Source organism: Diceros bicornis, chromosome 7, assembly GCF_020826845.1.
Source record: "Diceros bicornis minor isolate mBicDic1 chromosome 7, mDicBic1.mat.cur, whole genome shotgun sequence".
NCBI classification, from domain to species: Eukaryota; Metazoa; Chordata; class Mammalia; order Perissodactyla; family Rhinocerotidae; genus Diceros; species Diceros bicornis.
The window spans coordinates 60,829,830-60,854,958 of record NC_080746.1 but is presented as its reverse complement, the minus strand read 5'-3'; the positions used below and the strand labels follow the sequence as shown (position 1 = coordinate 60,854,958).

The 25,129-nt window shown below is 34.9% G+C and overlaps 1 protein-coding gene across 1 annotated transcript; it reads right to left on the bottom strand.

The window, feature by feature from the left end:
• Window positions 1–14,752: 14,752 nt before the first annotated feature.
• LOC131408003 (olfactory receptor 52E1-like) lies at window positions 14,753–15,852 on the bottom strand. Its single transcript, XM_058544579.1, has 2 exons — window positions 14,934–15,852; window positions 14,753–14,787 (listed from the first exon to the last, which is right to left on the bottom strand). Exons 1-2 carry the CDS (start codon window positions 15,850–15,852, stop codon window positions 14,753–14,755), a joined length of 954 nt encoding a protein of 317 aa, XP_058400562.1.
• Between the last annotated feature and the right edge of the window lie 9,277 nt (window positions 15,853–25,129).

Below are 25,129 nucleotides of genomic sequence, written 5' to 3'. Positions count from 1 at the left end.
GAGGACTCTTGGAAAATACGCTATTGTCCTCTTCAATATTTCTGGGGAGACATAAGGGAATATATGGTGGTTGGATATCCCTATATATAAGAGCATACCAACTAATCTCTTAAGAGCATAATGGAAGGGAATTTGAGGATTTAGGGGTGGAAAACTTCCTTTCTTCCCTTGTAGGTTCTTTGCTTGGTCCAATAATTAAATTGACATAAAACAGATTAACAGGAGAAAAACAAGTTTAATTACGTACATATGGAAGCTCACAGAAATACAAGACTCAAAGAAGTGACCAAAGCAGGAATGTTTTATTCCTTTTAAGCAAAGAATCAATAAATTTATGAAGAATTGACAAGACAAAGGAGTTTGGGCTTGGGGGTAATAAATTAATAAAGAAGTAACCATCTTTTTCTTCTTCTTTTTTTTTTTGTAGTGAAGAAGATTAGCCCCAAGCTAACATCTGTTGCCAGTACTCCTCTTTTTCTGAGGAAGATTGGCCCTGGGCTGCTAACACCCATACCCACCTTCTTCTACTTTATATGTGGGACGTTGCCTCAACATGGCTTGATAAGCAGTGTGTAGGTCTGCACCCAGGATCTGAACCTGTGAACCTTGGGCCACAAAAGCAGAGTGCACGAACTTAACCACTATGCTGTTGTAGGGCCGGCCCCTACAACAAGGTTTGTTTTTACAACCTTCTTGGTCCTGAATTTCTTATCTCTTGTGATGAAGACATCTTTTTACCTCCTAGTATGGGGAGGGTACCTTTTACATGGGAGATTTATTTCCTGCTTTTAGGAGGACAAAAGAGAGTCAGAGTGTACTTCTTGCGTTGAGTATTCCTTTAGCAACTTTAGTTCAAAGTAATCAATATGCCAAAGTGGCATGTTTTGGGGTGGCTTGCCCTGAACCCCATCAGCTCTCTCACCTGAAACTTCCCTGGAAGTTCCACATATTAAAAGCTGAGCTTATGGCTATGGAGAGCAGAACTGAATTAGTAACAATGATAGATTGTTTTTATTGAACTGGCTTCTTATTCCTGAGAATAAGTCATTTCAGTTAAAACTCATTTCATCAGGTGGGCTCCCAAAATTAAGACTATATTGCTCAAACAATCAGGTTTTTAATAAGAAGCATTTCTATGGAAACAAAAGAAAAAATCATATTTAATGATTAAGAAGAGACTATACTTCTAGTTTCTGAGTTTTGAAGGTAGCCAGCGGAGATTTCTGGATGTTGGGCTCAAAGCATCTTCAGATGGAGTGAAGGCAGGCAGTGACAATCTGACAGATTTTTCTGGTTTGTAGTTTGAATGTCTCCAGTGATCTTCCTGAGTGGCCACACAGCAACAAGAATGAAAATTGCCCATATGGAAGCTGTTACGATTCCTCTAAAGATTATATCAAGTTATCTAAATTAATTTGTATAGCTTTGGAAAAAGGATAGTTTTAGTTCTTAATGCTTCCAAGTCAGAAGGGTGGGAGAAAATTGGAAATGTTAGTTTAGAGAGTTGTAGCCAGATATTAGAGGAAACTAGAAGAATTCAGAGTTTAGTCCAGTTTACAGGTAGAAAAAAAACCTCAAAGACAATTAACAGTATTAGAATCTAATATCCACAAGTGTGCATTAGAGTTTCTGTTGTTAGTGTCACTGTGTCAATTCCAACTCCTAGTGACCCTGTGTACAGCAGAGTGGAACCCAGCCTGGTCTTTTGCGCCATCCTTTCATCTTTTCAGAAAACGTTACATCAGAAAATGCTCTGTGGCTATTCATAGGGTTTTCATCGCCAATTTTTGTGGAAGTGAGTGGCTAGGTCTTTCTTCTTAGTCTGTCTAGTCTGGAAGCTCTGCTGAAGCCTGCCCACCATGGACGATCCTGTAGGTAGTTGAAATATCAATAGCATAGCTTTCAGCATCATAGCAACATGTAGCTGCCACAGAATGACAACCAAAGGACAGGTGGTTTTGTTCCCTGACCAGGAAATCAACCTAGGCATGTGAGTGAGAGCACTGAGTCTTAACTACTAGACCTCCAGGGCTGGCTATCACAGTTTCTATGACACATAATTTTTTTCTCTGCAATTACCCATATTTTTGTCAAAGATAATCATAGTAAGAATAATTTGTTTTCAAATTAAATCTAAGTTTCAAAAAATGTGCATGATTCTCTACATAATTGCAGCAAGAATAGCAATTGATCATACAGAATCTTTTAATCTGCTTTGCTGGAACTTTTCATAAGGAATCTAAGCTTGGACTTTTAAAAGCTCTTTGAGGCTAAGAAGCCAAGCCAAAGACTTGACATCAGAATTTGCTGTAATACCTATAGATTTGGGTTAATTCTTCTCTTTTCAAGGTCCCCAAAATACCGGCGGTTCTTGGGCCTGCAAGGAAATGACTTTCCTTATTTACCTGGTGAGGCTGCTGGGAACCCTGTAAGCAAAGTACTAGGCTAATATTTCCAAGGGGCTTTATTGGTTCCATAAAGTCAATCTTAGTTCCTTAAAGCTGTCTGGTCATATCTATGTCTGTGTACATCTCTCTCAAATACGATATTCCAATCAAAGCCATGGCAGTACAACCAATGCCTCCAATTTTGTCCTGTTACAAGAAGAACAGATTCTTACTGAATTTTTGTAAACAACTATATTGCCATCAAAATAAAAATACTCACTGAGAGTATCTCAATTCCAAAGGGATCAGGTAGAGAGAAAAAGATAAATGTTTCATATTTATTCACAAATGTATATCCTACCAAATTGCTCTAACTCATCAGTAGCTTAAGAGAAAAGAGAAAAAGGTTTTCTTAAGTCTAGAAAAAAAAAAAAACAGTAAAAAAATCAGCAATGTTTCAAACAAAAAAAAGTCATAAAAGTTTTAATTATCCTCCTCACTTCATTTAGTTTCATGTAATTAGTATTTGTTGTGCTTGGATCCAGTTTTTCCATTAGTTCTAGAAATTCTTACTTAGTTCAGCTTGATGACCTAAGTTTATCAGAAATTTGTATTCTAGAGTACTTGTCAGTGTCCTTTCTATGAATTTCTCTGAAGATGAAACACTTTTGCAGGAACATTTTTGCACACAATTACTGTGTATAAATGACATTAGACTTAAAAATGGCAAAGTTTAAAGACCAGGTGAGAGTTCCTTATAATGCAATTGATAAGGAGATTTGGTTATTTCTGTTACATACATCATTTAAGACAATAACTAGAATTACAAGTGATAACATTATACCAGAATATATCAGATTTTCAGGAATTTCATATAATTTCTAGAACACTTACATACCTATACAAATACAACATAAAGAAAGCTTAGCATCACTTATTTCATAATGCTTCCCATGTAATTTAACATATCAAATAAGCCTAATTAGTTTAATATCTCCGCTTCTTTACAATAGAGAGAACAATCTGTTGAGATGTTCCAGAGGCCCTTTGGAAAATCCCAAAGTTAGTTCAAGGTTAAAAAGACTTCATGTAGAATTTGAATTGAGGAAATTTGTCAAAAATATCAAATGGTTTTGGACACTTGACTAAACAGTATCACGGATAATTTTGAAACAATATTTAATTACCCATTTAACCAAGTAACGATAAAAGATTTTACAGGCAAATATAGAAGTTTATATAGTTTTGAGCAAAATTAAGCTCCTGATATTGAGAAGACTAGGTCGACTTAAGTAATTAAAGATCTGATGATAAAGATAACATGAAGCACAGGAACTTATTTTGATGAAAGGTGTTACCTCTGTTTTCTAGGCAAATTACTTAAAAGGTAAAGAAAAACTTTTTATGCTTTATTAAGTGCAGACTAATAATCTAAGAAAAATTTATCCTTGGGCCAGCCCCGTGGCTTAGCGGTTGAGTGCACGCGCTTTGCTGCTGGCGGCCCGGGTTCGGATCCTGGGCGTGCACCGCTTCTCCTGCCATGCTGAGGCCGCGTCCCACATGCAGCAACTAGAATGATGTGCAACTATGACATACAACTATCTACTGGGGCTTTGGGGGAAAAAATAAATAAAATAAAATTATTATAAAAAAAAATTGTCCTTTTTACAGAGAGAAAGTCAAATTCTAATTTTACATCAGCTTACTTTTGATGTTAAAATGATTTTTTTACTCAAATAAATTCATTTTAATTTTAATCCACTTCACTACACATTAAATTTCTTTCCCAAGATTCCTTTTTTTAATAAACCTACTCTACCATTGTTTTTTTTTTACTTTTAGATATTTTCTTATGTTTTCCTCACTTTAGGACAAAATTATTATGTTTTTTACCTAAATAACATGCATGTCACTTACTCATATATTCTCTTACTGAAAATATATATCCTTCTTTCCTTTCATACAGAGACTTTTCCCTTATTAATTCTGGTAGGTTTAAACAATTGTGAATAGTCTGTTATTGACAAATTTATGAATGCATTTCATAATTCTTAAAAGTATATTTTCCTCAAAATAAATTTTCTATTTTAGATTTAATTTGTAATTCTATTCATTAGACATTAGACAAAGATAGTCATCACCCTAAGTTATTTTTATGGCACACAAATTTTGTAGCAGAGATATCATGAACTTATTTGATTGGTAAACCTAGGTAGAATAAAAGTATTATGTTTAATGCTGATAACTTCAAAAAGCATGTCTATTTTAATTAAACCAACAACCTTAAGCTACCTTTTATTTATTAGACATTAGTCTTAGATCATGTAACCTTGAAAAACGTTTGGGTTAGTTCCCATTCTATTTCTGAGACTTGGAAATACTTCATTCAAAAGTGCTTATTTTAAGCCAATTAAATAGAGCACTTTTACAAAATAATTTTGGTAATACCATCTGGAGGTAGAAAACTTTCACACATATAACATTAAACATGCAGACAGACAAAAACAGAGATCTCATAGCTTTCATTTCAAAACTTTAGCCATTAATCAAATATAATACAAAATCACTAGTTTAAAATAATTGTGTCTTTGGAAGATAGAACAAGTTAATGTTACCTCTTTAAAAGCTTTTTGCTAATATTTGTCGAGAAGATCTTCAAGATTTGTATTTGTCCTTGACAAGTAATCTTAAGGAGGCTGCGGTCTCGAGTTTGGGCAAGAGAGCTTTTTTTAGCAGTTTTTATTTTAAAAAGACCTCTTTCCTCTTTTTTTGCTCTTTAGTCTCTGGTGACTGTGGGCTGTGTTTTAGTTACCTCCTGGGGTATTTACATTTCAAAGACATAGTAAGATTTACATCTGCAAGGGAGAGAAAAAGAACGCAAGTTTTCTCCTAAGAGTTTTGGGAGTTAAGAGAATTTGCTGAGAAGCTGGGGCTGGATTTTCAAAAGGAGAATTTATGTTGGATATGGACTTTAATTTTGTTCCAAGTTTAATTTTGATTCCTTAATTTTGTTAAGGGAGTCCCTAAGGTTAGCCATTATACTTTGTACCTACTTTTTAATTTTGTCTTGCCATAGGTACCAATAAGACAATTGTTTGAGAGGAAAACTCTTTAAAATTTTATTTTCAAATATAGAAGTTTTCCCAGTTCAAAAGATCCATCATCTGGCCATTGACAAGTAGGATCTATTAATCCCAATAGCAACTCAAAGCAATAAGCCTTTTCATGGCTTAACGAAGGATGTATTCAAGAAGAGAGTGCAAAAGATGTAGCCCTCATAAGATTCAGAAAGTTTATTCCAAGAATTAGGCTAAGAAAGCAAATGCTTTTGTTATCATAGGTATTAAGAATTGTGTAGTGAAAATGATGTCTCTTGTCTCTCACGGGAACATGAGATGCCTCCAGTCATACACCCACTAATCTGTGACACCGGGTAGGTGCTACTGAAATGAGACTCTTCTAGCATTACAAGGCAACGAAGGTTGAGATGACAAAGGCACTTCATGAACTGGGATCACTTATGACAAATTCCCCTGAGAGTTGGTGTGGCCAAGAGAATAATGCTTGTGACTTTGTGTCATGAAGTCCTAGTCTATTTGGCCATTAGGTGCATGCCGTTATGTGTTCCTTCTAGATGGCAGAGGCCAGAGAGAATATTCTCATTGGTCATAAACCTAAGATCTCAGGACATAGAACAAGATGAAAGGAAAATCTTATCTAGTTTTTACATAGGAGACCCACAGCAAACTTTGTCTACGTGAATGCTGGTCTGGTAAGAACTGTGAATTCAGCAGTCTATGAGGCCAATTTGAACAACAGACTTAAATGACCTATGCCTGCATTTTACTGTATGGTTTTTCTCCTTATAACATATGCACAAAACATAAAGACAAAAGAAAATAATGACCATCTCTGGGAGGAAAAGGATCAATAGTAAGCAAAAGTACTCACAAAAATCTTTACCATAGTCATTATACCCCCAAAATTAATTCATATAAATATTTTCTCCTGTTAATCTAAATTTAGAAAAAGAAAAGGATTCTCACCACTCTCACGTTCAACAGACCCTGCAAGCAGAGATATGGAGACTGATGTGGTAAGAATTCTTACCTTCTGCTGGCACTTATCAGAAGTCCCAGACTCTCTCAGCCTCAGTAGCCCTGGACTGAGCAGTGTCCGGCCAATGAAGTCTCCTGGCTGGCTCACCAAAACTGTAGGAGAGGAAAACTTTTCCTTTCATTTCTTCTAGGTTCCTTGGCTGGTCTAATAATTAAGTTGACATAAGACGGCTTAACAGGAGAAAAACAAGTTCAATTACATACATAGGCGAGTTCTTAGAAATATGAGGCTCAAAGAAGTGACCAAAGCAGGAAGCTTTTATACCTTCTAGACAAAGAAATAATAAATTTATGACGAATTGACAAGATAAAGAAGCTTGGGCTTGGGGTAGTAAACTAGTAAAGAAGTAACAAGTTTTGTTTATATAGCCTTCTCAGCCCTGAATCCCCTATCTCTGGTGATAAGGATGTCTTTTTACCTCCTGGTATAGGGAGGATACCTTTCACATGGGAGTTTTATTTCCTGCTTTAAGGGGAACAAACGAGGGTCAGAGTGTCCTTCTTGCAGTGACTATTTCTTGAGTAACTTTAGTTCAAAATAATCAATATGCAAGGGTGACATATTTTGGGGCAGCCTGCTCAGAACCCAGTCAAGGACAATTAAATATCAGAGTTATTCAAACAACATCTTATCTCATTTAATATTCCATTGGGATTGTGGAAGTCAGAAACAGTCTTTTCTGGTGGTAGTGTGGTGGAGTGGTTCATGATCATCTTTAGCCCATTCTTTCGTAAAATGCTCATCTATTTATGCTAGTATCAACTGAAAACCCTTCCAGCAACCAGAACTTGTATAACATTTTCAAGTTACCATGGTTACTTAGTTGATAAGATACATAAGAGAAAAATCCCCAAAATTTCCAGAAAAAAAAAATGGTTAAGAATTGGAACGAGAAGAAACTTTGGATATGGTGGGCAAGAGTACAGCCACTTATGAGGCTCATCTGCATGACATAGTTCCCTCTCTCTAGCTGTTGCTTTTCCCTTTATTTGATTTAACAAGACTCTCTTATGTTTATCTTTTAACAAAACTGTGTTTTTATGCTAAGGATGATGAATTGATTATTACAATTTTTCTATTTTACAGTCAAAATTTTTTTTCTACTTTTACAGTTGTGATTCACCACATAAATCAATAATGCAGAGGACATGATAATCTTAAGAGAGGTAGAAAAAGTATTCATTAAATTCAGCATCCATGTGTGATATTTTTAAAAAAACTTTCAGCAAATTAGGTAAAAAATAAAACTTGTTCAATTTGGTGAAAGGAATCTACAAAATACCTACAGCTAATATCACACTGAATGGTGAAACACTGAAAGGTTTGTCCTAGGGATTGAGAATAAAGCAAAAATATCAACTAGCATCTATTATATTTAATATTTTACTGGAGGTTCTAATGAGGTCAATATGTCAAGAAAAAAGAAATAAGAAGACATCCCGCTTGGAACGAAAGAAGTAAACTTTCCTAATTGTAAATAATATGAGCATTTACATAAAAATCAAAGAATTTAGAACCAGCCATTTAACTTATTAAATACTCAAGTATAAGAATCAATGCTTTTCCTGTATACTAATAGCAAAGAATTGGAAATTAAAATATTGTAAAAAGTCACAATACCTCTTGCAATGGCATCAAAAACATGGAGCACTTAATGATAAGCACTGAAATTTATAAAACATGACAGAAATGAAGAAGACCTGAAGTAATTTAAAAAGTATATAACATATGCATAATTTGGAACTGAAATATGGTAAGATGTCAATTCTTCCTAAATTGATGGATAAATTTAAAACAGCTTCAATCAATGTCAAGAATTTTAAACTTATTCTAAAATAATTATAGGAATACCCTAAATACATTGGAAAAAGAAGAACAAAACAAGGGGACTTACATTAAAGGACTTCAGACTTATAAAACTGGAGTAATCAAGACAGAGTGGCATTTGCACAACGATAGACAACTAGATAAGTAAGCATAATAGAAAGGACAGAGATAGACACATTTTGCGTGCTCAATTAAATTTTATAAAGTGACCAATGTAGTCATTCAATGAAGATAGGAGAGTCATTTTTCCCAATGTGGTGCAACTGAATATACTTATGAAAAAAAAGAACCTCGATTCCAACTTCATAACATATACAAATGTTAATTACATTTCTAGAATAGACCTAGGTATTTAAAAAAGCTTAAATTCTAACATCTATAGAATCAAAGGAGGGAGAATATATTTGCATCCCAGTGGAAAGTACAGGCATGCCTCACAGATATTGCTAGTTTTGTTGCAGACCACTGCGACTACGGCAATAAAACAAGTCACATGAATTTTTTGGTTTTGCAGTGCATATAAAAGCTATATTTACACTGTACTGTAGTCTGTTAAGTGTGCAATAGCATTGTCTAAAAAAAATGTACATACATTAATTAAAAAATACTTTGTTGATAAAAAATGCTAATCATTATCTGAGCCTTCAGCAAGTCGTAATCAGTGTGATCACTGACCACAGACCACCAAAGCAAATATAATAATAATGAAAAAGTAGAAAATATTGTAAGAATTATGAAAATATGACACAGAGACACGAAGTTGAGCAAATGCTATTGGAAAAATAGCGCCGATAGACATGCTCAATTCAGGGTCGTCACAAACCATCAATTTGTAAAAAATGCAATATCTGCGAAACGCAATGAATTGAAGCACAATAAAACGAGGTGTGCCTTTAGTGGTTTCTCAGAACACAAAGCAATAGTCAAAAAACAGTCTGTTACATGTTACCGAATTTTAAAATTTACTGTTAAGAAAGTGATTTTAGAGAGCAAAGACTTGGAGAAAATATTCACAATCCCTTATTTCTGAAAAAGAATTTGTGTCAAGAACATGCATGTATATATACTTGGCAAAGGAAAATATGCAAATGGCATTACAATTCTAAAAATCATTAGGCATCATGAACCGTACGTTAAAACACTTATGACATATTACCACACATCCATTAGAAAGCCCAAAATTGAAAAGCATGACAGCACCAAATTTTGGCAAGGATGTAGAGAAATAGATTCTTCTAAATTACCCACAACAATGGAAATACTAGGTGCTTACTTGAGACAAATGAAAGCATATGTCCACACAAAGACTTGTACAAGAATGTTCATAGAAGCTTTATTCATATTTGCCCTGAAGTGGAAACAGCACAAGTACTCACCAACAAGTGGAGAGACAAATCAATGTTAGAATGTTTCCATAATGAAATTCTATTCTGCGATAAAGATGGATTGACTACCAAAATGTGCAACAGCAGGTGAATTTAAAATCATTACACTGAGCTACCGATTGCTACTAGTTACCCAAGAATATGAACTACGTAATTTCATTTACACGGAGTTCTAGAGCATAGAAAAATAAAAGCGGGTGCTGAAAATATCTGTTCAGTGGTTGCCAAGGGGTTGAGAAGGGTCAGGGATGGCCTGGGAAGGAACACAAAAGGATTTTTTGAGATTATAGAAAAATTCCAGATCTTTACAGGGCTATAGAATATATAGGTATACACATTTGTCAAAAGTGTACAGATAAGATTTGTGAATTTAAACTTATGTAAATTTGTGCTAAAAATCAAATCTGAGCCTAGAGAAAATATAAGGTTTATGGTTGTTGAAATTGAATGATAAAAGTACTATGCTTCTCTGATTAGTTTGTATATGTTTGAAATGCTCCATAATGAAATGGTATAAAATATAAATCGAGTCAAAATAAGTGTCATCCTTAACATTTTCTAATCTAGGGTACAATACCATTTGCTTTAATAAAATACTCAATTTTAAAGCTTATTTTAGAGATGGAATATTTTATTGGAATAGAATGCTAATTTTCCTCACTCAATTAATACAGAAGGCTAAAAATTCTAACATCTAACTACAATATTTCACAATGACACCCAAAGATCATGAAATAAACAAATTATGTAAAGTTTAAGTATTCTGTAATGATTTCTGTTTCGAATGGAATTTAGCTTTTATTCCTGATGTTTTCCTTCTTATTCATACTCATCAGCATAGTATATTCTTCATGATTGTCTGCAATACGTTCATTGATGATTGAAATTACTCTGACCAATGACAAATTAGATGGAATGTACACAGTCACACAGCTCGCCAACATTGTAATTGAGGATGTGCTTTAACATTCCCTCCGAGATTTCTTAAATTTATCATTTATTTTGCAGGTAGGACAGTGTTTTTATGCCCAACTAAAATTTCTCAAACATATTCATCAACACATTCAACCAAATTTCACATTACTCTATTATTAAAATTCAAAATGTGATTCAGGAAACCAGAGGCCTAGTCAACTGGGAATGTACCAGATGAAATGGCCTTCAGGATATATATTTTTATGCAATTCAGATGTGTTCATGCTATTTTTCTGATTTATGTGACTGCTGGTTTATGCCAGCAAAAGACCAATTAAAGAAAAAAATGTGTAGCAAAAACCGCACTAACTGCTTTATAAGTATCCTCACTCAAATTTCAAAACAACTCTGTAGGGGAGACGCTATTACCACACTAGATTCACCGGCAAACAAAGCTAAAGTTAAGAGACTGTAAGGAATTTGTCTTAGATAACTCATAAACATAAGTTGTACAATTAGAATTTGAACATGTGTCTCTATCCCTAGTAATTTGGTAATTTCCCTGTTACCAAATTTCCTTTGGGCAATAGTGCATTTGCTAAAGTAAATATAGAAGTAGGGAGTAATTATAAGTTAAAAAGAAAAAAGAATCTTCTATTCAAAATTGTACAGTTATTTAAACCCTACTAACCCAGCAAAATTTTGGAAATAATTTTACATAGTAAAATATTCATTTTTTAAAAAATAATTTTTTACTGTCTGATTCCTTTTTGTGTGTAGCAGTAAGACCCTAAAATAAAAAAGATATGTGTATGTTCTTCAAGAATAAGAAGGAAGAGGTTATCGGTTTAGATCATAAATCACCTGATCTAGAATTAGTGGTTTTCTAGGGGTCATCCCAGGGCCAAGAAGGGGTGAGACTCAAAGAAGGAAAAAAAACCCTGATGATTTGAGTGGGTCCTGGCAACTAGAGCAATGAAAATATGCTTACTTTTTGGGAAGTACACAAAGTAAAGGTGAATATATTAGAGAGAGATATTTTTGGCTAGGAAAAATTCTTAGAGTTAAAAGGCAAAAAATATAACCTGACTTTCTCTCAGACCATGTTTCAACTCTATTTCCTATTGTGCTGATGATGCTATCTGATAAGCAGATGTTCATTAGAGACTCACAGGTATTACATGCATGTAAATGGAAATTTTAATGATTTAAAGTTTAATCAAAGAGTGTTATAAACGTGGAGAAATTTAGACTTTTGACGCTCCTTGGTCAAAGCTTCTCTCTTCACATCCAGAGGGAAAGTCAATCATCTCCTTTGTATCTGTGGTTCTGCCACCATTAGGGGACAGTAACTTGTTTCAATATTTTCATTATAGTAGCTCAAATTCTGGTTTATAAAAATTTGGTGTATATAGAAATAACAACATCATACATCTAATATTTAAAGCAGACACAAATAATACATCACTATATTATTTTTTATTGAGCCTAGATAGGTTCAGTGCCAGAACTTCCCGAAAGAGTACTCCTGACATTCACTATCCATTGATAGATGTTAGCCTTACAGATGACCCAGCACTCCCACCCCCACCCTTTCTAAAAAGTTGTAAAGGTATGGATTTATTTGAAGGCCTCGTGATTTACGTGGTTTCAGATCTTGACTAGCAGATATATCCTATTACTAGATTGTTCTTGCCAAATACTGCCCATTCAGTGTCAAATTCACCATGACTTCTTTCTGTCCGTATCAGAACCCACCTGCCTATTGTGGTCGATCAAGAATTGGTTAGTCTGGTGTTCAGGAACACTCAGTTTCAACCCAGGCAAGCACAGCGCTATGTCTTCACTCTCTCACTTACTAATCACCTTAGGAAAATCATTCCCTGAGCCTTAGTTTATTTATCTGTAGAGGTTGAGATAACCACAGTATCAACTTTGTACAGCTCTAGTACTAATAAAATAAGAAGTTGCAGATGCAGCACCTAACAAAATGTCTTGACACTGGATCCTTAGTAACATTAGCTGCAATAATTTGTCTTTTTTATTATCCATGGGTCTGACTCTTGGTGCTAATGTTTGATTTTCTAAATAAAACATAACAGCTTACTAATAGCATAAACATGGTCCCAGAAGGAACCATGTAAACTGAGTCTCCACCATTTACTCTAAGTTGAAAGTTAAGACTCTAATCTAACTAGGTTAGAAACTGTGTTTTAAAGCAGCTTCATAACATTCCAGGAATACATTGCACAGTTTAGTTAGAGAACAAGCAGTAAAACTTTTAGGACTCGTTCATTGATACTAGTTTATGGAAGACTTTCTTCCTGAGATAAATATGCAAATTACTTGAATTTTATCCTGAAATATGGAATATGTAGGTTAGATTCAACTTAATCAGAACAAAATTATCCTTTTTTTAATCACTCAAACTGTGAAAAACGTTGTCCCCTTTACAGGATATGATCCTTCAACACAGTTAATACACAGGTAGAACAAGCATTGGCATCCCTGTTTTGCAGCTCAGAGTACAAAGCTCATCCCAAAGGCCTCACAGCTAGTAAGATAGAGCAACTCTTTCACAGAGGTTACTCTACTGACTACCACTGTGATTTCCATGGTTCTGGACTCTGATGATTCACCCAGGCTCGTATCTGCTCTTGAAAGTGCACTATACAGTGTCTGAGTGCTCCCTCTCTGTGGGGGTAGCTGAAATAAAGGAGCCTGGCATTTTCATCAGTAATGTATCCGTAAGTGGTAGTACCTGATGTGACTTCCTGAAGCTCTCCTCACTGTCCATTGTGCTGAGCTGCCCACGCTGTCGGAGCCTTTTTGTTGGAGACTCCCAGAAGTATAAAATATGACCTGGGCTACCTTCCCAAGGACAACATTCTGCCTCTTCTTGTGGCATCAGGCTGGCATCCTGCTCAGGATCCTCAAGAGAACTGTTAATCAGAGGATGTAGCTCCCCTGAGAAGGACATCCTTAGTCAGAGTCCTCAGGGCCTGACAGTATCTGAGAGCTTGAGTCAAACTTTCTGAAATGTCTTGGTTTGTACCTGCATCTAGGGAGCCAGGAGTCCCTTTGTATTTTGTCTCCTAGGCACCCTAGTTTTTTGTGTGTGGTTTACCTTCATTTCCATCGTTTTCATCCATTAATTATATCTAATCATTTTAATCATGGTCTCTTCATATTTGAGGTGTATATATAATATACATATATATTCTGTATAATTCAGAAATGTGAATTAATGATGAGAATATATAGATATCAGTGAATTAATAGTTTGCTCATTTCTTTATACACATAATTCCATTTTAAGTTGTCTAATAATATCTTGACCTCTAAAAGTTTTCTTAATCTTTAATCACCTCTTTCATAGTCTGTTTCTATAGCAGAAAGGTAAAGAAACTGTCCTAAAACTAAATAACTCATTTAAATTCTGTTACAAAATAGTTGAGTGACTATGTGTAAGTTACTTAACTTCTGAATCTCTACTCACTTCTTGTAAAATGTGAACTACCGAAAGAATCAAATGTAGTTCCTAGAACATTGTAAGAAGTAAGAAATGTTATATGCCATTACTAGTAGTCATATTACCTCTTGTTTCACAGTGTTTATATGATTCTAAATTATATGGAATTGTGGAATGTCTCTTCCCATCCATATGCTCTATAAGCAATCAATTTTTCTTACTAATGGTGTTTTGTACCTATTTAAATGTAAAATTGATGTACTTATTTTTGTTCTGTGGTTTTTGAATATATTCATGTTGTATATTTTGAGAAACAAGACAGTTTCCATTCTAATTTTGAAAATGCTACTTACCCCAATATAATTTAATATGTAATATTTTTATTGCCACAGTTTCCTCATTTATAGAAAGGGAATAATAAGTAGTAACTACTTCTTATTGTAGTTATAAGAATTTAAATAGCAATACTTAGAAAGTTATGAAAACTGTGCCTGGCTCATAATATGTGTCTACTTTTTGTTATTATTATGCTGCTAGTCAATTTTTATCAACTTCTTGTGCTTTTTCCTGCATATGTTGTTTCACTTGTCATATAATTGCTGATATTTTTGATTTGCATTTGGAAATATGCTTATATTAAATGTTTATTATTGTTTCTCTTGTCTTATTTTTTCTAACATGAAGGAAAGTCTTTATAAATATACACGTAGAATACCATCTTCCCCAGACATCGATGTTGCAGTTTTGAGAATAGAGAACAAGTTCCATTTTCTTCAACGCAAGCCTCTTAATATCTGAAGACCAAATTTCATAATTTATTTCTGAAAGTTCTAATTATCCTTTCTCTTATCTGCTTAGTTCTGACCCCATAAATAACAGGGTTGAGAGCAGGTGGGATGACAACATAAAAGTTGGCAAGAAGAATGTGGATGTACTGAGGAACATTTTGGCCAAACCGGTGGGTGATGAAGGAGAAAAATGCTGGAGTATAGAAGGCCAACATGACACAGACATGGGAGCCACAAGTGCTGAGTGCCTTCAGTTGGGCATCCCTAGAAGGTAGGTTGAAAACAACATGGAGAATCTGTATATAGGAGATGATAATGGCTATGATGTCAAACACCAGGATAGAAATGGCACATAAGCCGTAGATGATGTTGACCTTTATGCTGGCACAGGACAGGCGAGCAATGCCCATGTGCTCACAGTATGTGTGGGGGATGATTTGGTGTCCACAGAAAGGTAATCTTAGGATGAGCAGAACAAAGGGGATTGTAATGCCTAAGGGTCTCAGGAGGATGATCAATGCTATAACTGATACCACCTTCTTTGTCAGCACCAACGTGTAGCGAAGAGGGTTACAGATGGCCACATAACGATCACAGGCCATGGCCACGAGCACAGCCGACTCCATGCCAGTGCATAGGTGGATGAAGAACATCTGGATGAGGCAGCCCTCAAAAGTGATTTCTCTCAGATTGAACCAAAAGATGCCAAGCATCTTGGGGATGGTGGATGTGGACAGGCCAAGGTCAATAGATGACAGAATGGCCAGGAAGTAGAACATGGGATGATGGAGACTACGTTCAGTCTGAATCACATAAAGAATTACAATATTTCCCAATATGGCAGTCAAATATACAACACAAAATGGAAAACCAATCCACATATGCACATCTTCTAGCCCTGGAATTCCCAGCAGGAGAAAACAGTAGGGATGGAACTGTGTGTCATTAGGAGGGACCATGCTTCTGTGGCACTTTTACAGCTGCACATATCATAGACTAGATGTCTCATTCACTGACAGGCTCCAGCTCTTCTTGTCCAATGTTATTAAATTCTACAGGATTATAGAAAAATATATTTAATCTTTTCTAATCACCAAGCCCATCATGAAATAACTGCATGACTTTTTTGAAATCTGAAGTACCTGCTTTTTTGTTTGATTTCTATCAAGCTAATCAGATTTATTATATTTATTTGCATTCACTTCTATAACACAATTAAATGAACTTTTATCAAGGACCAATAGAATTTCAGGCAAATAGCTAGCTATTTGGTGTACAGAGATGACGTACACATTGTTACTTTTCTTAAGGAATTTCTGTTATAGATTAGGAATTAAAATAATAATAAAAGGTATGATTTCTCTGGCATTTTAACAAATACCTTTCCTTTTTATCCTGGGCGACAACCACCTCATAGTCAATTTCTATAGTCTGTGGAGGTAGAATTTGCACAAAATCCTTTTAAAAGTACCAAACCTAGAGGAGAAAGCCACTAAGACAACTCCTGTATCTTTTTCATCAGAAACAACATCAATGTAATTAGGGTAGGCTATATTAAATGCAGGAAATCCAGACTCATGGTGAATATAGTTGATATAGTTGATATGGCCTCTCCATTAGATTTTTACAATTGATTGTTGAAAACAGCAGAAAACATAATGACGAAATTATAAGAAGTTTGGTTCATAGCAGCGGTAGCAGGACCATCTAGGTTAACTTTGGTTACCATGTAAAGAACTGACATTTGAGTATTTTATAAGGAATATTTCATGAAGGTGTGGTGGGAGCTATTTTTAATACTTGTGTAGAAAGATCAAAGTAGAAATACTTGTGTAGAAAGATCAAAACAATAATAGTGCTAAGTGAAATAGTGCTAAGCTGCATTAAAATAAAGTAACTCTAGTATCTGTGCACCATTAGCTTTGTTTCTATTTCACATCATATGACAAAAATGTCTGACTAAATTTCTGACTGGCTTCAACTGCTGTTCATGGCCGCTCATCTTCTGCTGTTTTCCCCACAGATTCTCATCTATTAGCATATATAACTGACCAGATTTGAATTATTAAACTCTAACTCCCTGTCAGAGCACACCTCACATTTTTCCAGTCCTCTCAAGGATTTTTCTTGTCACCTCTGTTGTCAGGTCACATCAAGGTCTGTAGCCCTTGGTTCATTTTTTTTCTTCAAAATTATTTATTCCCTAACAGCTTCACTTGTTCAGCTTTTCAAAATAGATACCTTGCCATATGTGTACATTTTTCTTTCACTGACTCTACTGTCTACTGTCAATACATCTGCCCCGAATTCAGTCCTGAACCTCTGTAAACACTTCTCTTCCAACAGCTCTGGTTGCTGAGAGTTATTAAAGAAAACTTACAGAATTATGCAACTGAAGCCTCTTCAAGTGGGGATTCTAAGCTACGTGAAAATCCTTTCCTATGTCCTTTAGTTAGTTTCCTTTCACATGTGCTTTAGTAGATTAGCTAAACGTGCACTTTTCTCACATTACGTCTTATATATACATTTATTCTTTTACTCTCAGCACTTTCTCTTGTCTCCCTTGGAAATTAAGATGATCAAGCAAGTGATATTTCCATCTTTTTCACTCTTCTCTTACTTAGTTGTCTAAGTGTTTTTACTCCAGCCTGAAGCTCCTATTTCCACCTGTGTTTTGGATCTCATCTCCTTTCAAGTCTGCCTGTACCACACTTTATTGTCTCTCTCTCTTCCCATCTCCATCTCTTATATTTTCACCTTCTCTACCTCTTCAGTATTTTCCCCTATATTCTTGACCCAAGCTTAACCATATTTGAAAAAAGCAAGATGTTTGATAATTTTACATTATTTCTTTTTCCTCCAATTTCATTCACTACACAGTGGGCTATAAAAACTATAAACCAACTTTTACTTGAAAATAATTTCTTTTGTGAGTATCATAAATTATGTCCTTATTTCCAAAGACCTTAAAATTAATTTGAACTCATGCTATTTATATCCTCCAAGAATCATTATTGGTCACTTTCCTTCCTTAATACCCCACCAATCTTATAGTCATTTTAACAGTCTTGCATCATTCCAGTAACACTTTCAGTGTATGAAGTTATTCTTTTATAAGTATTAAATGCCTCATTTCTTGTTTCCTATGATGCTAACATTTGCTTACATCATCATTTTTTCTTTCTTGTTTATATTTTCAGCCATTGCTGATGCCACTTCCTCTCTTTCTTCTATGTTAAAATAGCCCTAAAGAATGTTGTAAAATGAATTCCATGGAACACCATGTGTCTCTGAGAAGTTAATGTGTTTCATACTGCTGCTTTGCTCAAAAGTATGTTTTCTCATAGCCAAATCAAGTTGGAAATTTCAACAGATTCTTTTCTTCTTCTTAGATGTTTACAATGTATATCAGTATTATAAGATCCTCTCCCAAAGCAACTTTATTTATGTGGTGATTTCCCAAATGTATTTGACTGGCAAAAGCCTTTATGGAACATCTATGAAAACACAAGGTGATAATGATTTAGGACCTTGAGTTTTGAAAGTGATATTTTGGTATGTTAGATAAAAAACAGTTTTTCTACGGTGTCTGTTAAGCGAGCATTAAGTGTTTTGCCTTTGTCACAAAGGAATAAATTATACATCAGGTATACTTATCTTTCTAGGAAAGAAAAACAGTAAAAGGACACTCTAGTCTTTGTTCTCAATACGATGTCTAACAAATTTTTATAGCTTATTCCGTTTTCTAAATTTTCACCAGCATGTACCAGATACAGCTTGTGCCAGACAATTTGCTTACATTATTTTATTTCATCTTCATAAAAATCCAGATAGGTAGTAATTATTGACACAATTATAATGAAGAGGAGAGTAAGGCTCAGGTGAGTCACAAACCTACTTAGTGACCCACCTAGAAAGTATCAGAATGAGGATCTTGGATTCAAAGTCCACTCTTGTGACAACATGTCATGCTGCTCCCTAAGTACTTACCAAACTTATTCAAAGAGCTATTTAAGAAATAATAATGGAAATGTCATCAGAGTAGTGTATGTGAAATTAATTTAGAGAAATAGAGGCAATGTGATAGAACTTTGGGGACAGAAGAGGGAAGGTCCAGATATTAAAGACTGATAGTTAAGAAGGGCATAGTAACTGGATTTTTCTAAATCACTTGGCAATATGGTGACATTTCACTATTGTCTTTATCCTTTTCCCTTCTCTTTTATGTCCACACTCTATCTCACTTTCCTATGTCATGTTCTGACCACCCTTCAAAAATACATGTTACATTCCATTAATACATAACATCCTTTTTCTCATATTTTCTACCAAATTTTTACTTAGCATGGTGTTTAGAAATTGAGAGAAGAGGCTTCACAGATGTGTCAAGCACCTCATGTTTGGCTGCAGTCTGCCAGGCAGTTATATGTACAACAATTGAACTGCTCTTCAAAACTGTCACAAGTTAATGCAGTCAGAGAGTTAGCCACAACTCTCCACAGAGTTCCTATAAATACACCAATAAAGAGGGGTTCACGGCAATGGTTTCTAACTTTGACTTTATATAATACCTGTGGAGAAGTAGATAAAACTATAGATTCTCAGTCCTGACTCTGGAAATTCTGAATCATTAGGTATGAGAGAGTACCTCATGATTTCTACAAAGCTCTCCAATTTAATCTCACCCAACTTATTTGACATTTGGGAACTGTTGCAGGAAAAGATAATGTACATAAGCAATTATGAGTTAGAATGTGTTGAAAATATAAGGATGAATTTAAGAAAACAATGTGTAATTAAATATTTCAAAGTCCTGACTTTATATGTCCTTTTCCCTTCTTTGAATCCTCAAAACAGAGTATGGACAGTGATTCTCCCCATACTATGACACTCTCATGTTTGTAGTGTTTTATCCCTTCCCTTAAATGGAGCTACTTGTGAGAAAACTTTTGCTTTATTACAATTATACGTTCCAAGCACTAAAAAAAAGGTACATATTTGTGGCTCTCAAAAGAAATATGTTAAGTTAGAATGACTGGTATATGGTAAATATAATAATAATAACAATAATAAATATAATAATACTAACAATCAGCTATTAAAGTTTATCTCAGGACTTTCCTGGGCCCGTGCTATCCTGTTACAGGGGAAAGGATAAGCTAAACATAAATCAAATGGATTGACCTAGGCTAGACGTTTTCTATCTTTTGGAGACTCTTGAAGTTCAGAGATTCTTGGAACCCTACTTATTCTCCAACTCTCATGCAAATGATTTTCATGAATCTCACAATTATTGTGCAAAACTACTAGCTGATATGAGAAGGAATATTTTACTTTGTTTAACTTATCCATAGGGAGAATAGTAAGTTAGAGAATCAAAGCCTTTTCAGTTGACTAGATCATGGTCATTTTTGGGACAAGGAGAAAAAATGAATTTGGATAGAAGAGAAGTTGATTGATATTGGTGGTACACACTCAAAGGCCATCATTGGGAGGCAGAAATCTATCGGTGGCTTTCATTGACTGTAACTTGGGCTAAAGTAGCCAAAACTGACTTTTTGATATGTGATATGGGTGGAGTTTAGGATCTGCAATTAAAAACTTTTGCTTAAATGATAGTTCTGTTTCTTTCAAACTGTTTGGCAATATTCTATAGACCTTATTTCTTTAAAAAACATAATTTCCACACTTAATATTGAAATAATAACACATGTCTTGCAAGTTTAATTCAGGAATTACAAGCAAATACAGATAATTGGAGACCAACATAAATTAGGAAATTCTATAAATATAAGTGCTAAATTATTTGAATTCTTCTACTTGTTGGTGTTACATTACTATTGCAACATTTGTATTAACCTCCAGTTAGGAAAAAAATTAAAGCAGATTATAGAAATGAAATTTAGATAGACTATTGCTTAATCATCCTTGGTATATATGGATCAGGAAATGTTCGGAAAACTTTGGAATTGGTTTTGTAAATGATGAGTCAAGCCTTTAAATTTTTTTCTTTTTACAGTAGCTTTGGAAATTTAAAGATTCTTGATCTGGTATCTTTTACCACCATGTTACATGAAGGCATGACTTGTGAAGTATTTACTTGGATTGCTGAATGGAGGACAGAGAGATATACAAAGTTAGGTAAAGTTCTGCAAGATAGATATAGAAGGATGACAGCTAAGAGAAGGCAAGGGAGACAAGAGTGAAAGTAAAGATACAACAATGATAGGCAAGGAAAAAGTGAGTTGAATGACAAATAAAGCCTTAGAAAAAGATAGAAAACACAGAAAGAAAGTTGAAAAGGGTTTTGCATATGCACGCACACACACACACATCACTTATCCAAATATTTAAGAAAAAAATTAGTAAAATCTTTGTTGGAGTACACACCCGAATCTATGTAAATTATTATCTTGTTACACTCTAGGCTCACTGACAGCTTCCATATTTGGTTAGTTTTCCTTATTTCTATATTTCTGTCATTTATCTCTTCAACCAAAATCTCAGTGAAATGGCCACAGTAAAGTGGTTCCTGTTTTAGCGGATCCTTTCTGACCCTAAGGCCAGACTTACCAACAAAGCTTCCTGGATTAGCTAGTTCATCTGGCCCAGAATGTCTCCATTTTCACCCCTCTGACTGAAGTCTGAGCTTTACACTGTAAACACTTCTTAAAATGGAGTGTCTCCAAACAGTGGTGTTCCCTGGAGAACAGACATGTCCAGAGGCACTTGGCTAAATGCTTCATGAATATGAAACATAACATCATTGGTGATTAAAAAAAAAAAAATCCTGGTTCTGGATGCTAATTCTCAAGCTTGGGATGACTCATGATGAATTGGCTTATTTCTAGGCAGGAGAATCTCTGAAGAGGGCTTACCTCACACTCTTTCTCTTCAAGATCCCTCTAGTTCCAGATTCCCTCCCATGGGCTCCATGTACAAGTCCAGGTCACAGAATATCTGGGGTGATTTTATATAAGCATTTGGCAAGTTATCTGGCTTTTTTTTTTTTCATTATTCTGTTGTTTACCTTGCTCTTATCTGGTCAATTTCTACAAAACTTACTTACCTCTTTTATCCCATCCCAGTTCTAAACACAATTCAATCTTAAATACTATCATGAAAGAATTGAAGCCCAACTAGTATCCATCACATCATGGAACAGAGTATTCATTAGAACTAGGTGGAGGGGGCCGGCCCTGTGGCTTAGCGGTTAAGTGCGCATGCTCCGCTACTGGCAGCCCAGGTTCGGATCCTGGCGCCCAACGACGCACCACTTATTTGTCCGGCCATGCTGAGGTGGCGTCCCACATATGGCAACTAGCAGGATGTGCAACTACTACATACAACTATCTACTGGGGCTTTGGGGAGAAAAAGGGAAAAGAAAGAGAAGGATTGGCAATAGATGTTAGCTCAGGGCTGGTCTTCTTCAGCAAAAAGAAAAGAGGAGGATTGGCATAGATGTTATCTCAGGGCTGATCTTCCTCACAAAAAAAAGAAAAAGAACTAAGTGGAGGAGATAATATATTAAAACAAAGACCAGTGATTTGAACACAAATCCCCTCTTCTTGGTTCCTTTTAACAGTAAAATAAAAGTGTTTAATTTACTGGGAAGAAGACAGAAGTCTAGGGTAAGAAATGTGAGATACTGGAAAATGGCTAAATGGGTGGACCTTTGAGGCTGACTGCATGGGTTTCAATCACATCTCCCCTACTTAATGGATATATGAGTTTGGGCAAGAAATTTATACTCTGTGTCTCCATTTCCTCCACTACAATGAGCAGAATAATACCTAGTGCAAAACATTGTTGTGAAAATTAAAAAAGCTAATACTTGTATAACACTTAAAATAACTCCTGGTATATAGTAAGAAATTCATAACAGTTTATTGATAATAATATGACCTACTTAGCTAACACTAAATATTCCCAAGCTAGGATATTCAGCAGAAGCTCATACTGATTGGAATTGCCATGGAGATGTCTCCTAGAATTCACTCTTGGAGTTATACATGAGTCAATAAATGACATCATCTTGCTTGCTGGATTTATTGCCAATAAGGAACAAAACATGTGAGTTAAACAAATGTCTTTCAGAACATCAGCATTATTACTCAACAAAATCTGAGTAGTGTATCTTGGCTGAGTTATGCATTTAAACTGGTAAACGAGGCTTTCTAACAATCTTTGTCCTTCCTCTGTCACATAAATTTTACTTACTTCAAAACCTCAGGCTTTCTGTGACAGAAGCGGAGCCTTGTAAAGAAACTTATGGAATTCATGGATTTGGCAGGATGAGACTGGCATCTGCAATATCAGCACTGTCATGTGACAAATCTGTGTGTCTCTAGATTCTCTATTCTGTGTGTTGATCTTTGTTTATTTTTTTGTCAATTTTCTTCTGTCATAATTTCAACAGTATATTAAAATTCTTGATATAGAAAATGTCTTGTTTATCTCTCCATACACTTTAAGTTTTAAATAAACTTTTTCATATTTTAAAATTCTTGTAAATTACAGAAAAATGTAAATATATCACTGAGAGTTCTCATATAACTGATGAATCTTAACTGTGTATTCCTACGTGAAAGAAGCCAATCTGAAAAGTCTTCATATTGTGTGATTCTAGGGAAATTACATTCTGGAAAACATAAAACTATACAGACAGCAAACATATCCATGGTTTCCAGGCAGAAGAGGGATGGTGGGATGTTGAATATGTGAAGCACATGGGAATTTCTATGTAGTCTACATAGAAATTGAAATATAATGATATACATTTGAAATTTATGTAATGTTGTAAACCAAAGTTACTTTAATTAAAAAAAAGAATGCTGCTAGATGCCCTTTTGCCAAAAGAAGCCATCAAAATTTCATTATTTGCATCCTTCTATTTCTAAGAAAAAAGATCATTTAATGTGCTCAATGTGTTCACGGGAAATAAATTCTTCCAATATCCATATATAGATATCCTTTGTGTCATTCTCCACTGATTCCTTTCAGATGTTTTTACTAAAGGCTTTAGTCCGTGCTCCTTGCTGAAAGGTAATCTATTTTCCTTACTCCTAATCCCTGAAGATATTGGTTCTGGTCCATGTAGTCATGCTGCAAAATAGTACAGTCATATTTGTACCATCAGATGGTGAACATTCAATCAGGAAATTAGTTTCTAGCCTTCTAAGCAGTTGTTATTGTGTTAGATTTCATTATTTTATGTGCACATCAGTTTCTGCCAAGAGCAAATTTCCAAAGAATAATCAAAAAACATCTTTGATCCCCACAAGTCATGGTGGAGAGAGGTCCTTGGAAGATTACACAAAATGCTTGTAAGAATGTCCATCAAATTCTTGTGAAAGTAGCTGACTGAAAATTTATTTTCTACCTGAGCTTGTCTGAGATTTATCTACTTTTGCAAGTCATCAAGACCCAAAGGATGGATGTATACTGCATTCTACAAAGAAAGAGGCCATTGGAGGGGAAGAAGAGGCCCATATAGATGAAAGGTTACCTAAATACATTTAACACATGCGCACACACACACGTACCTAAGGAAAAAAACTGATTAAATATGATTCGAAATCCCTCTGTTAGAATTCTGTACATTCATGCTTCTCTTATAAATAATAATTTTATTCTTTAACACATGTGTTGTTTTCAGATACTTTCACTTCATACTTCTCCAGAACGGGAAGTGGTGGCGCAGTGAGGTGGTGGCACACTGTGTCTATACGTTTTAATAAAGGGTAAGGAAAAGGTGCCAAAATGAAAGGGAAAAACTGGAGACATTTTTAAACTTCACTCAATATCCTACTGATGTCCTCAGAGAAATTAGATACATTTAAAGTTACAAGAGAAAAATATACCAAGATCTTTCTTACTTTACATTCAAATTAAGTTCCTTTTTCAGAAAAACAAGGTAATTGACATAAAAGAATTGTGGCCAGCTGAAAAACTATTCTATTTTCAAATACGGAAACATGGAGTTTCAATAAATCTCCATAGTTAAAAATGAAAGGACTTCAGTGGGAGGCTTTCACTACTGTAATGGAACTCTACATTCAGGTGAATAAACACTCAATACCTATGTGGAGAGGAAACACTGAGATTTAAGACCAGAAAACATTCTCCAAAGTGTGTTCCTTTAGGATCTGCAAGATCTTTCAGTATGAGAAACATTTAAAAAGATGATCAACCTAGAGTAGAGTCAAAGCTAACTTCTTTCAGTTATATCCACA

Bases quoted from the DNA above. Each gene is read 5' to 3' on its own strand.
- LOC131408003 (XM_058544579.1), bottom strand. From the start codon at position 15,852: ATGGTCCCTCCTAATGACACACAGTTCCATCCCTACTGTTTTCTCCTG. The intron at 14,788-14,933 runs CTTTCAGAAATA...AAAGACTTTCCT, and splicing joins AAGAGAAAGGATAATTAGAA to TCATGTTAGAAAAAATAAGA.